Here is a 14,602-nt window from a genome sequence, read left to right as displayed (position 1 = left end):
ATTGGGAAGGTTAATGTTATTAAAATGAATTGTATTCCAAAATTAAACTACCTGCTACAGTCTCTCCCTATAGATGTCCCCCTCTCTTAATTCAAGCAATTTGATAGCATAGCGAAGTCCTTCATTTGGAATGGTAAACGTTCCAGATTACATTTCAGTAAGTTGCATAGGCCGATTGACAAAGGTGGGCTAGGCCTACCCAAGATTTGTTTTGTTATTATGCATTCAGTCTCAGACATTTGGCTCATTGGTCGCTTCCACCTGAGAGAGCCCCTCCCTGGTTTTGTATTGAACAGGACGTTTTTGCCCCTATTTTGCCATTGCAAAGCCTTTCTATCAAACTAATCGGAGAAGTTAAGTTACACCCCATTATCTCGCATTTGCACTCGGTATGGACAAAAGTGTCTAGAGTGTTTAATTTGGACATTTATTTAAATGTTACCTCGAGCATATGGCTGAACCCAAAATCATGTATTAACAAGTCCCCTTTCTGCTGATCAGAGTGGGTTGTGAGGGAGGTTAATACACTCGGTGACCTATATGAGAGTGGAGTGTTGAGATCCTTTGAAAATATGGTTCAACATTTTGGGATTCCCAGATCACAGTTCTTTAGGTATTTACAGCTGCGCCATCTGCTCTGTACTATTTTTTTGGAGTAGCATTCACCCCCCTAAAACGGCAAATGCTCTGGGAGTGGTGATTACTGCTTTTGGAAAAAGGTCATGAGGCATCAGTGTATTACTCCCTGCTAATTCAAAGTCTGTAGTACGGAGCTTTAACTTCTATCAAGAGATTGTGGGAGAAAGGGCAAGGATTCAAAAAAACGTCAAGTCTGCACCTAGAGATGTAAGGGTGCACCTTATGCAATACAAGATTTTACATTGATTCTACTTTACCCCCTCTAGATTGTATACATTTGGTCTTAAAGACACACCCACTGCTGGCAATTCCAATCAGAAGATGGAGACACAACCCATGTTTTTGGTGGTGTGTTAAGATCCAAGAATTTTGGTTGAGGGTTCAAAGTTTTATGTGTGATGTATTGGACACTCAAATTTCATTTTGCCCCAGACTCTGTATGTTAGGCGATGGGGCGGTCATCAATATAGGGGATAAACACATAAAAAACTGGGACCTAACCAGTGTTATGATCGGCAGACAGATTGTTTTAAGGGGATGGAAGTCGGCGGGAACGCCCTCATTTCAAGAGTGGTGCATAGAGATGGGGAGGGTGGCGGCATTCGAAGAAATGTCATGTAGAAGGCTCGGGATCTTAGATTTATTTGATAGGAAATGGGGCAGCTAGTTGGCATTCTTGGAGGGCTCTCGGGGAGGGGCAGTGGAGAGAGAAGTATAGTTTTAAATGTGTGTGATTTATTATATATATATATATATATTTTTTATTTTTTTTTTTGTGTATACTCATGTGTGACCACAGGGATGTTTGTTGAGTGTCAGGGTGGGATTGGGAGAGGGAGGGGTAATAGTGGGGGTTAAATTCTGTGAATATATGTTTTGCTTTTCTTTGTTAATTGTATGAATCAATAAAAACTGTTAATCAGAAAAAAAAAGTACAAAAACTAAAGTTAGTTTTCATTAATATTTTACTGCACATTTATAGTATTAGTTTTTATTATTTTGCCAACTCCTGTTTTTGTTTTAATTTTAGTTAAAAATATGTTTTCCTGCTAGTTTTCATTTTTATAATACTCTATTTGTCATTAACATTGATGCACACCCACACCCTCAGTTTTTCCCTTCAAATGTGGCATCTGGTGCACAAGTAGCAATCAAGGGCTGTTGGAACACCTGCCTTGCAATATAATTTCAGTCATCTGTGCACCTACAAGCGCTTTATTGTAAAGATAAAGTCTTTTGGAATTAAAAGTAGTTCAGGTTATTGATTACCATGTTCTACAAAGAAATAGATAAGACATCAGGTAGAGCAACCAGGACATTGTGTGTTTGCACCAGCCCAAAACTCCCTATATTTTTCCAGAACTATTTCTTATGGGTGTGTGTTTAATTGGGACTCTATACTTTCTGCTGATAATTATATTTATGTTTAACAGTTGATTTCTAAATCTGATTTCAGTAGAGTCAATGCAGGCTGATGATAAAGATAGACATTTGCATAAAAATACATGTTTTCTTTGGAAGCGCTTTGGACTTACAAGGAATCCAAACCTGGACTGACTTGCTAATGCTGCAGTGTTTTTCTGCGCCATTAATGGCATCAAGCGCAATTATAAAAATGACAAAAATAATGTTTTCAAACTGGTTCCCAAACACTACCCTGTCCTCCATTGTTGAGTCAAACAGATAGTCCCACCCATGCACATGTCATAGGTTGAGCCAATATTGCTATGTCAGAGTGGAGTTGAAAGCTTAAAGTGTGTTTTTATCTCTCTCTGTCTCTCTTGGTGTGAAGAGAGTTCAGAGCAGATGCTGTTATTGATTTTTTTGTGTCTTTATATTTGCATAAAAAGCTGTTTTTCCTGTTTCAGATATTCAAGGACAAAGCCCTTCTTAGTTTTAATGTTTCAGACAGGGCTGAAATACAACTACCACACAATTCCTAGTGTGCAAGGGTGTGTACGTACTTGGCTATAGTTAAGGGACAAAATTTCCTCCAAAAGTGAGCGAAATCTAACAAAACCTCCATTTAGGGACATTAAGGGATGTCCTCAAATGGGAAATTGATTCATAAATATTATATATATATATATATATATATATATATATATATATATATATATATATATATATATATATATATATATATAATTTTCTTTTTTATTATTATTATGAAAATGCTAAATATTTTCATTTAGGGTTAGTCTTATAGTGATTTTAATGAGATTTTTATAAAAACAATAGAAGTCTCACTCGCAAAGTAAAATCACACTCTCATTTATTCCTTGAGTAAAGTATCAAAGCACTTCCCATTGCTTCATGCAGTGATTAACTGTAGATATAGTAAAAATTGTATCAACAATTTGTGGTTATCTGTTTAATCAGGGAAGGTTAAAAACAGTTATAGATGGTGTTAACAGTTTAATGTTCTTATTCATTTTGATACTTTTTATTCTTATTTCATGTTCTTAATTGTTCTTTTATTATTTTTTTATGCATCTTGAATTTTCTTTAAAATGTATACGTAAAACACTTTGAAATACCATTGTGTATGAAATGTGCTATATAAATAAACTTGCCTTGCCTTGCCTAGATCTTTTTCCAGGCACTCTCCACAAAAGTTAAACTCACACATTTACATGCTCTCACTTTGGACCAGAGCCAAATACAATACTTGATAATAAATGCCCCTCTGTTTAAAGCTTCCTTCCAGGTGCAGAACACTGCAACTTCTACCTGCTCACAACTCACTCGTAATGTCACAATCTCACATGCGCACAGACACTACTGAAGAAACAGCTCACTGACTTCTCCAACAGACCAGCCTTTAGTTTCATAAGATTTTTGACATACAATTAAAATGATAGTTTCAACTTTTGGCAGGTGATTTTCTCTCAGTAGCGGGTGTATTGAAAGGGCCATCCAAACACATAACTATTAGAAATATTAATAATACTACAATCAATGCATATTTTCCTAACTGGGTTGCAGCTAAATAAACACAAGAAAGTATATTTAATAATTTCATTTATAGGCATCAATGTAATAATGCATGGTAAAAAAAGAGCAATAATTATCTAACTTTTTTTTTTACCAAAGAATTTAATATACTGTATAAAAAATGACACAAAGACTTATAATGATGCAAATAAATTCTTAAAATGTGCAGTTTGAACAGTTTCACAGAAATGAAATAAATTCACCAACTCTAACACCGTTTTGCAACTGAAATTTAAATCAGATTTAAAACATCTCATATGCCGTAACATGCCGTAACGCTCTCATACTCACAAGTCGCAAGACAAAGGAAGATTGGGAAACTAATCTAATGACATGGCCTTTAGGGAACTTAATAACAATATAAAAAGCGCATTAAAATCATTGTGACATACACAATGTTTTATGACTATATGTCACCCATCCCTGTTTAGCGCTGTGATTTAGTGTCTTGTGGACTCTCTTCTTTGTTGGCTAAGGTGTATTCTTGAGTAGAATTGTCTCCCTGTATCCTTAAATACCTGCTTGCCTAAGTTCCCAGTCTGAGCCTTGAAGATACGGTGTCTCAGCGGGTGCATGTTTACTGTATTTATCTACTGTATGTATGTCCATGTGTCCAGTGTACATATTTGACATGTCTTCATGTATGTCCACAGGAGCTGATACCTCTCATCCTGTGTACTGCCTGCCTGCATCCCGAGCCCAAAGAAAGAGACCAGCTACTGCACATCCTCTTTAATCTTATCAAGAGACCTGACGATGAGCAGAGGTGTGTATGTTTGTGTGTTTGGGTGTCTGCGCATGTGTATGTGTGCCCCCTTTCAATTGGCTGCTGGTTTCTTTTTGCCACCCATTTGATAACACTCTTCTGTTATATTCCTCTAAGGCAGATGATTCTGACCGGGTGTGTGGCTTTCGCACGCCATGTTGGTCCCACTCGGGTTGAAGCCGAACTCCTGCCGCAGTGCTGGGAACAGGTAAGTTCTGGACTCATATGCAGACTCACCCCACACCTTTACACTTACAGGGATTGTTATGGATATTCTATCATATACTCACTCTCATTTTGTTCCAAACCCTTATGACTTTCTTTCTTGTGGGAAAGACAAAGGGAGATGTTTTAATTCATATTCTAGTCCTTCTTTTCTATACAATGGCATTTGATTGTGTCTCAAAACTAGCTTTGAAAAGGACCTTAAGGTATCATGAATGTAGTCCATGCAACTAATGTATCATATTCCAAGTCCTTTCAAGGCATACAATAGGTTTAGTTGAGAAACAACCCAAAATCTTAAGTTAATTTTCATATAAAGCTATTTTAAACAGCATTTTTCTGTTTTCTGAGGTTATGACCTCAGTAACTAAAGGGGCATTCAGTAGTTCTTTAGCTAGTGTTAGCATTGCTCTTCTTCATGTACTTTAAGTACTAATACGACAGTGGTGTTAGACACCGTACTGCCATCTTTTGACATGGATCAGCATAATCGTCTCTGCTGCCCCCTCCAGCACTGGAATATCATTTGCATCTGGAAAATGTCAGAGTTTGAGGTCATTTCTAAAGTTATTTATTACTCCTATAATATAATTGCTTTGCCTAAAAACAAACGTCAGAAATCAAGTGAACATGCTTCTACTGTTAAGGACAGATTATTATTGTCCTTCATATCAATAATCTTTGGAGACTATGTTTCATGTTATTTCTAAAGACAGTTATTACCTTTATTAGAGAACTGCTTTGTGTAAAATAAACCTCAATTATCTAGCGATACAGAATGTCATGGTAAAGGAAAGATTAGAATTGTTTTTGGTGATCAAATTTAGCAAGTCCATGAATACTGCATTTGAAGAACTCGTTTTGTTTCCAAGCAAACCAACATCATGGTTTACTCAAAATCCACAACAATCGCTGTGCCAAGCTACTTTGCACTAAACGAATGAAGACATATGCTGTTTCATAGAGGTGGAGGTAGATGGGCCCCCCTTACTATAGCTGTGATAACAAAGAAAATGAAATTACACGTTGCTTTCCGGTTGCATTTGTAAACACTGCTGAAAACTGTCCATTACTAACATACGTTGACTACACGTAATTTTAAAAAAGTTCGAGGGAAACTTGTATGAGTTTTCTGTAAATTCCACTGATACTGTTTTAGAGTGTGGTCTAAACAATTAATGATTTCTTACCTGTACAACAAAACAGAAGCAACATCGACATAACTACTCAGGTTTTTCTCCATTATAAAATCTTTCCACCTTGTGTATGCCGTACTGATGTTTACTGTAGTTTTTTGTCTTTGCCGGCCTTTTTGCTTCAGACCTTTTTCGCTTCTTCAGCAGTAAAACTACTGAATCTCCTGTTGTCTCTGCTTCTATAGCACAATAATAAGTATTTTCCATTGTGTTCTTTTTGCTCTTCGCATCACCAAACAACACTGTGCTAAGTATAGACACGCGTATCTACATAGCCGGCAGCCAATGAGCGCAAGGATTTTCTAATTCGTTTAGTGAAACACAGCAGACCATGTCATTTCAACATTGAAGGGGTGACCCGCACCATGTATAATAAAAACACTTTCAATAGAAAACTATTATGAGTACAGTTTTCATCTCATGTGAGTGTAAACCATTCAGATCACTCTTCACAAAAACACAATTCAATTAATGTGTAAAACTTTTTAAATTAGCCCTAAATTACTGAATGCACCTTTAAGGACCAAAACTTACTCTACGCAAGTACGCGAATGCAGACGCGTCTTGCAACAAAAGCTCGATTTCTCTTTCCTATTAAAAAAGAATGTTTATAATTTGTTGTGGGGCCCCCTGGAACTGTGGACCCCAAGAATCATTACCACTTTTCACCCCACTAGCTACGGCCCTGCCGGTAGTACAGAGTACTGACTTAATTCGGTACCCGCACGCTGTATGACTGACACACGAATGCTTTCAAATGCTCACACACTTATTTGAGCGAGTGCTCTGTTAGTCGTGTTACACTGAAATGAACAATTAATCAAATTAAAATTGTGACATGTCTTAGTGTGATTATTAAACCACGAAATGCTGCAATCTTAGTCGGCATTTGAGCTGTATGCTTTAAATTTTATGTGTGAAGCCGACTGCTCGTACACTGGAAACTCTACAGACATTGAGAATCATTCGCGTTGTATGAGATGACAAAGCAGAGCACTAATCCACTGTGTAGTGTGCAGCTTATATAGACAATATATTTTTATAATTAAATCACAGCATTTGCACTTTAACTATCACACTGGGCCATGCAGCGAGCTGTTTATCTATCAGAAGTGAAGCTTCCATCAAAACAACACAACAAAATAAAAGCACAATTCAAAATAACAGTTAGGCACCTGGAATTGAAGAAGTTGCATCTCAAATATATGACAACTGTGTGGTAAAATGTAATATTCACTGTAGTAATATTAATAATAATGATTAATAAATAGTAATAATAATCAAAGCAATATATCACAAGCAAGACAAAAGTTTGTTAAAAAATTCAATAGAAATACTTAATGTAAAAATAATTGTTTTAATTGTTCTATTTTTTACTTGTTAAAAGTTTGTAAAAGTTTTGGGAATTCATTTGAATAGACACCATTTTGATGATGAAATTAATTAAACTTTAAAACATGGAATTCTGGAAAAATAATTAAAAATGATTTGGGGGAAAAAATAAAATGCATTTCAGTAGGGATCTACTTTTAACTAAAAACATTTAAGCAATGCATATTTAATTTAGAAACACTTGGAAACATGCATTTCTTTAACTTATTATTTACATTGAAACGTAACTTTAAATAGGAAAAAGGAGTGTGTTCAATAGCATATTAGCATATATTTGCTGTGGAATCGAAATTGGTATCGAGAACCGTGAATACTGACTACTGAAATTTGAGTATCGTGACAACACTAGAAGAGAATATAGCTAAGAAAGAAAGTATATTTATAGCAACTTACCAGAATAATAACTAGGAATTGGATCTGATACTGCGCTCATGTACTGGTACTCATACTCGTAAAAATGCGCCGATACCAAAAACCGATACTATGACATACGAATGTCATTACATTAAACATTTACCCCACAAATTCAAATCACGTCATGTCCTAGTGAGATTATTTAACTGCAAAAGCTGTGATAAATATAATGAGATAAATATATAGTTTGCATGTAATTCAAATGTGAGTGCTTGTGAATGTGTGGAGACAGTGTTGTGCTTACCCTGGTTGCTCATTCCTTTTAAAGCTCCTTGGCTTATACAGGGAAAACACCATCATGAGTATTGCGCACTCTATTTGTAGTAGATAACAGTACAAATTCACGTTGTAGCATGAGGAACATACAGAGTACATACTTATTTGATTTAATAATCACTTTGAATCACGTAGGGACCAGCTTTTCCAGAGTGGGAAGTTGCCGTCATAACGTCAGAGCTCCTTGGTCAAAACAACACAGAAACACTTCAAAATAAAAGCTCCGTCAAAATTAAAGGTACATTTATAGGAACAAATTATGACAGTAATATATCACTACTGTAAAGTTATGTAATATACACTGTAATACTACTACTACGACGACTACTACTACTAATAATAATAATAATAAATCAGTAATTGTATTATACTTAAGCAGGATCTAACCTCTGTGATGCTCTGTTATGCAGCAGTTTATTTGACAAAATATAACTCCAGTGTTGTATTTTGGATTGTGCTGTGAGGTTCTGTATATTAGCACTTCATTTGATAAAAAAGAATACAATATTATGTTGAAAATTAATTGGTATATTTTCATTTAATTCAAAATTCATGCGAAATTGCTAATAAATCATAATAATAATGGTACTACAAAATCACTTGCCATTATATCAAACACAGTTGAAAGCAATTTGGTTCGTTAATGAAGCTTAACGTTGTTTTTGTGTTTGTTTTTGAGTTGCCACAGTGTGCAATAGACTGGCATGTCTTAAGGTCAATGTTAGGTCAAAAATGGCAAAAAAGAACGGCTTTCTCTAGAAACTCACCAGTCAATCATTGTTTTGAGGAATGAAGGCTATACAATGCTTGAAATTGCCAAAAAAAACTGAAGATTTCATACAGAGGTGTATACTACAGTCTTCAAAAACAAAGGACAACTGGCTCTAACAAGGACAGAAAGAGATGTGGAAGGCCAGATGTACAACTAAACAGGAGGATAAGTACATCAGAGTCTCTAGTTTGAGAAATAGACGCCTCACATGTCCTCAGCTGACAGCTTCATTGAATTCTACCCGCTCAACACCAGTTTCATGTACAACAGTAAAGAGAAGACTCAGGGGTGCAGGCCTTATGGGAAGAATTACAAAGAAAAAGACACTTTTGAAACAGAAAAACAAAAATAAAATGTTAGAGTGGGCAAAGAAACACAGACATTGGACAACAGATAATTGGAAAAGAGTGTTATGGATCTTAACTCCATTGAGCATTTGTGGGATCAGCTAGACTGTAAGGTGCATGAGAAGTGCCCAACAAGACCGCCACATCTATGGCAAGTGCTACAGGAAGTGTGGGGTGAAATGTCACCTGAGTATCTGGACAAACTGACAGCTAGAATGCCAAGGATCTGCAAAGCTGTCATTGCTGCACGTGAAGGATTTTTTGATGAAAACTCTTTGTAGTTCTGAACATTTTTTTCAAATTGTAATAGTAATTTTTCACATTATTAATGTCCTGACTATACATTGTGATCAGTTGAATGCCACTTTGGTGAATAAAAGTACCAATTTCTTTCCATAAGAGCAAAATTTTTACATTATTCCAAACCTTTTACCGCCAGTGTATATACAAAAAAAATATATTAAAAATGATATCGCCCCCTTGAGTACTGAAGTTTGTTTCCACCACGGTAAGGCAAAAACGCACGTTAGGTACATTCGACCAGACAGCGTGTTGGCAATGCAGTGGCCAAACAATCGCATCTGTATTCACGTACTTGCGTAGAGTATGTTTTGACCTTTAAAGATCACATGGAATATTTGTATTTATTGCATAAAAGTAATTTTTAGCACCACAGGAGTATTTAAGTAAACCGCAAAAAGGTAATTAAAAAAACCTGAGAAATGGTGGCAAGTGATGGCATTTAAAAATATACACTTTCTCTGTGACATCTTTGAATTTGAACCTAAAATCTGGATGTTGGATAAAAGGTTTACATCCATGTTATTGGTCAGCTTCCTATGTACAGAATCATACTCAATACATAATCCATGTTTACTTCTAGCTCTAAGTAAACTTGTGAAAAATACATTCACCACTCTCCTCTTTCAAATCTGAAAAACAACATTAACAAGCTATTTTAGTGTAGTCAACTACATAGAGGATACTTGTAAATGCCGTCCTGTGGTCCGAGCTGGAATTGACACTGTTGTGTTGTGTTTTGCTCTCTCTGTGTACGTCTGTGTTTCATGTGTGTTTCTCTCGCTCAGATTAACCACAAGTATCCAGAGAGAAGACTTCTGGTGGCGGAAGCGTGTGGAGCCCTGGCCCCTTATTTACCCGTAAGAGCTTCCTGTTCCTTTAAATAAAAACGCAGTCTAACTGTGCCACATTAATAATCATGTCCACCTTTCAACAATATCATAAAACTCAAGACATCCAAGATTTTGCTAGCCAAACTGTGGTAAGGGGTAGTCAAGCAAGAGCATGTTGAAATAATCAAATTATTATTATTTAATAATCAAACCTCCGAATATCAGCACAGCACAGACTTGGTTCTTATTTGAGTTGCTATGGAGGAATTTTGTTTGTTTACTGTGGCTGTAGATCTTAGCATTATGGTCTGAATGCACAGCAGGATAATTCATTCAGTGCTATGATGAAACTCTGGCTCATGTACATCTGGACTGATCATTCAGTGCTCTGATTGTTTGAGTTGTGTTGGCGTTTTGCCTTTTTGGCTTTTTTATTTGCTGCTATCTGTAATTGAGTGTCTGATGTTTACTCACTTCCTTATGAGCATGAATACTTAATCATTTAACCAAACACAGCAGCACGGCATGCAAGTAGTAACGAATTAGCCAACAGTCCCTATGAGGGAAAACTGCTTAATTAAAATAAATGATTTACGTGAAATCTAAAAATGCAAAAAGTGAGGGTTAGGTTTAGGGGTAGATGTTGGGTGAGGGGATAGAAAATATCATAGCTCAGTATAAAAACAATGAAGTCAATGAAAAGCCAACCACGATATAAAAAAACTTAACAAATGTGTATGTGTGTCTACAGAAGGAAATCCGAAGCTCCCTGGTTCTGTCCATGCTTCAGCAGATGTTGGCAGAAGACAAAGCCGATATGGTGCGAGAAGCCGTGGTGAAAAGTTTAGGTATTATCATGGGCTACATAGATGACCCAGACAAGTACTCCCAGGTGTGTATATGGATTTAGTCACACATTTAGCACAGAGGCATATTTTAACCACTTTTTGGACAGTGATGTCTGATTTATCAGTGGTGTCTTACATGTGTTTGTGCTTGTTTTTGGATGTGTTTCAGGGCTTTGAGCTGATGTTGTTGTCTCTGGGCGACCCATCGGAGAGGGTGGTCAGTGCCACCCATCAGGTGTTCATTCCTGCCTTTGCTGCCTGGTGCACAGAACTGGGCAACCTACAGTCCCAACTCATCCCCTCCCTCCTCACACGCATCAGAAAACTGCTTAAGGTGAAATACCACACTCAATGAGCTTATATAATTGTGAGACTTCTCATTCACATACATTGTTCTTAATATTAGCTAATTTAATTTATTTAATTACAAAATTCCTCTCTCTCTCTCTCTCTCTCTTTCTCCAGCAGGGTGAATATGGTTTAGATGAACACAAGCTGCATATTTATTTGTCAGCGCTTCAGTCTCTCGTCCCGTCTCTGTTTGCGGTGCTTTTTCAAAACGCCCCCTTCACTAGCCGGGCCAAACTACAGGGCGACGTGCCTCCTATTGAGGGTGAGGGGTGGCCAAAATCAACATGCACATGCACGCACACGTTTTTGCTAACTTTCTTAGTCAGGCCACGTTTAGCGACGCAGACCTGGCGCCTGACTCAGTGTAACTGTAGGGTTCCTGCCATGAGGTTGCTCTCTGGTTTTGGGCTCACTATCAAAGTGCTCTTTCATTTACACGCTGCGGTTGTGTCAGATGATTTGTGCAGTTGTGCTTTTTTTGTGTATTCCTGGCTATAAAGACTGCTCCTGTGTGTGTATGTGTGTGTGTGCATGCATGCATGTGACCCCTTAGTGACCCGGTTCCCGCGGCCAGCCTCTCCGTTGCAGGACGTGGCCACCATCGTGGGCAGCCGAGAGCAGTTGTCAGTTCTGCTACAGTTATATGATAATCAGCTCCAGCATGAAGGAACTACAGGATGGGACAGTTTGCTCTGGGTGGTCAACCAATTGTGAGTGAATGTCACGTGCACAGTTTTGGCCTTTTTTTTTCCAATTTTTCAGAGATAGTGAAACCAGAGACAGGAAAAGTAGAACTAAGCCTATATGCGGAGGTTAACCAATTATAACAGATATAATTTGCATATAAAGTCTTGAAAGTACAATAACAAAAACAGCCTGTTTAATTCTAAGGGTCAGAGAGAGTGAGAGAAATTACGTAAATTACGACTCATTTTGGTCATAGAAATAAATTGCTACAAAAGTGCAGAATATGGCCCCTTTAAATTCACGGAATAGTTCATCTATATTTATCTTCATGTCATTCCAAACCCTTATTTTACATTTTTTGGTGGAGCATAAAAGATAATTTTTAGATAATGGTAGTTCACGGGCTTTCAAGCTCCAAAAGTACAAAAATGCACTGTTAAAGCAACATAGTCCATATGACTGATGCACTACATTCCAGGTGTTCTGAAGTCATGCAATAGCTTTATGTGAGGAACAGACCAAAGTTTAAGTCATTATACACTAATAATCTTCATCTTAAATTACAGCATATGGGTTTGGGAATACATGAGTGTTTTGTTGTGTAAACTATCCCTTTAAGGTACAGGCAATGTATTTAAAATACTTAAAATGGCCATTATTATTCAGATGTTGTAATACATTTTTAATACACAGTTCATATGCTGCTCATAAATGCCATTGTTTATTCACACTTTGCATTGAACCTGATTCTGCCTTCTCTCCACAGTTTACCACAGCTAATAGAGATAGTAGGACAAATCAATGTCACCTCATCCACCTGTGTCCACGAATTCTCCAGGTTCTTCTGGAGATTTTGTCGGACATTTGGGAAAATTTTTACCAACACCAAGGTAGGACACATCAAAGACATTTCCCATAGTCTGTCCGTTGCACCTCAAAAGATTTTTTTGTTTTTTTTGTTTGACTGAAGTGAAATAGCTAAATAGAGCTTGTGCTGCAAATAGTCCAGCTCAGTTACAGAGTTCAGCAGTTTCAGTTTAATTTAGGTGTTGTTTTTCCTTCATTCTTGAAGGTAAAACCTCAATTCCAAGAAATCCTGCGGCTATCAGAAGAGAATGTGGGTAAGTGACTGTTCAGTTAACCAAGAAAAACACCCCCGCTTTCACAGGAGGAACTGGGTTGAGAACACACTCTTTATGTATGTCTCTTTCCCAAGCAGGAGACTGTGTTTGTCAAATATGTGTTTCCACTTTCATGGGATTTGGAGCATTTTCTTTCATTCTTTGAATGTTTGAGTTTAGAAAGTATTTGGTTAAAGTATCAGCCAACAAAACTTGGCATGTTGTATCATTTTAGTGCTTTGAGTCTAGCTGAATTATTACCAGATGAATTCAATTAACTATTTAGTTGAAAACCTTTTGAAGATATCTTGTGAGGAATTTGTATGAATGTTCAGTTATTTAACTTTAGAGATGGTAACAATGCTTGTATCCTGCAGACGCCACAGCAGGAAATGGCATCCTTACCAAGGCTACAGTGCCGATCTATGCAACTGGAGTCCTGACGTGTTACAATCAGGTATGAGTGTCACCATTCAGCTGGTTTGTCATGTCAATATGAAGAAACTACCCTCCCTAACCAATCATGCTTTTGTTTTTTTCAGGAGGAGGATCGTAAACTCTTGGTGGGCTTTCTAGAGGATGTCATGACCACACTCTCTCTCTCCCATGCTCCTCTTGACAGTCTGAAGGCTTCATTTGTTGAGTTGGGGTGAGTGTCTCTCAACACGGTTAAATCACACCATCCATAGCCAGGATGCATTCTGCATGAGCTCATCTCAAGCTGGAATTCCTTTAAGCCAACGTAAAATGACTCACTCACAAGAATCATGATCACACCATTGTAAAATCAGCATAGTTCTAGTCCTGGATGGTAATTGGTCAATACAGTGTTCCGGCAGTTCTGAAATTCACAATATAGTAACAACTATGATGTGAAACATGTTTACCATATCACAGATGTGTCACATTATACATGTAGCTGTTTGTTATTTTTGTAGATGTTCCCCTATAGCTGTTTATTTTTGTTGACATTTTACTTAAACTGTAGCCGTTTGTTATTTTTGTTGATGTTTCACCTGTAGTTGTTCTTTATCTTTGCCAATGTTTCAACTGTAGCTGTTCATTATTATTGTTGATGTTTCACCCATAGCTGTTCGGTATTTTTGTTAATGTGTCACCTGTAGCCGTTCGTTATGTTTGTTAATATTTAACCTGAAGCTGTTTTGTTTAATCTTTTTGTCACCTGTAGCCGTTTGTTGTTGTTTCACCTATAGCTGTTCGTTATTTTTGTTGACATTTCACCTTAAGCTGTTTCATTGTTGTTTCATCTATAGCTGTTCGTTATTTTTGTTGATGTTTCACTTATAGCTGTTTGTAATTTTTTGTTTCACCTTTAGCTGTTTGTTATATTTGTTGATGTTTCACCTATAGCCATTTGTTTTTGTTGCTGATGTTTTATCTATAGCTCTTCATTATTTTTGTTGATGTTTCACCTATA

General features: G+C 36.9%; 1 protein-coding gene across 7 annotated transcripts in view; it reads left to right on the top strand.

Moving 5' to 3' along the window:
• Positions 1 to 14,602, top strand: part of LOC127434269 (RAB11-binding protein RELCH homolog) — a 68,891-nt gene that overhangs the window by 41,979 nt on the left and 12,310 nt on the right. For 6 of the 7 annotated variants that reach the window (XM_051686873.1, XM_051686874.1, XM_051686876.1 and 3 more), the window contains 11 exons: positions 4,290 to 4,402; positions 4,520 to 4,610; positions 10,113 to 10,184; positions 10,909 to 11,049; positions 11,175 to 11,339; positions 11,471 to 11,618; positions 11,910 to 12,066; positions 12,810 to 12,933; positions 13,116 to 13,164; positions 13,542 to 13,621; positions 13,707 to 13,813. In XM_051686873.1, the coding sequence (XP_051542833.1) occupies positions 4,290 to 4,402; positions 4,520 to 4,610; positions 10,113 to 10,184; positions 10,909 to 11,049; positions 11,175 to 11,339; positions 11,471 to 11,618; positions 11,910 to 12,066; positions 12,810 to 12,933; positions 13,116 to 13,164; positions 13,542 to 13,621; positions 13,707 to 13,813 (1,247 nt within the window). The remainder of the gene's footprint in view (positions 1 to 4,289; positions 4,403 to 4,519; positions 4,611 to 10,112; positions 10,185 to 10,908; positions 11,050 to 11,174; positions 11,340 to 11,470; positions 11,619 to 11,909; positions 12,067 to 12,809; positions 12,934 to 13,115; positions 13,165 to 13,541; positions 13,622 to 13,706; positions 13,814 to 14,602) is intronic. The other variant, XM_051686878.1, reaches the window with a different exon arrangement.

Source organism: Myxocyprinus asiaticus, chromosome 44, assembly GCF_019703515.2.
Source record: "Myxocyprinus asiaticus isolate MX2 ecotype Aquarium Trade chromosome 44, UBuf_Myxa_2, whole genome shotgun sequence".
NCBI classification, from domain to species: domain Eukaryota; kingdom Metazoa; phylum Chordata; class Actinopteri; order Cypriniformes; family Catostomidae; genus Myxocyprinus; species Myxocyprinus asiaticus.
This window is presented reverse-complemented; position numbering and strand designations above follow the sequence as displayed.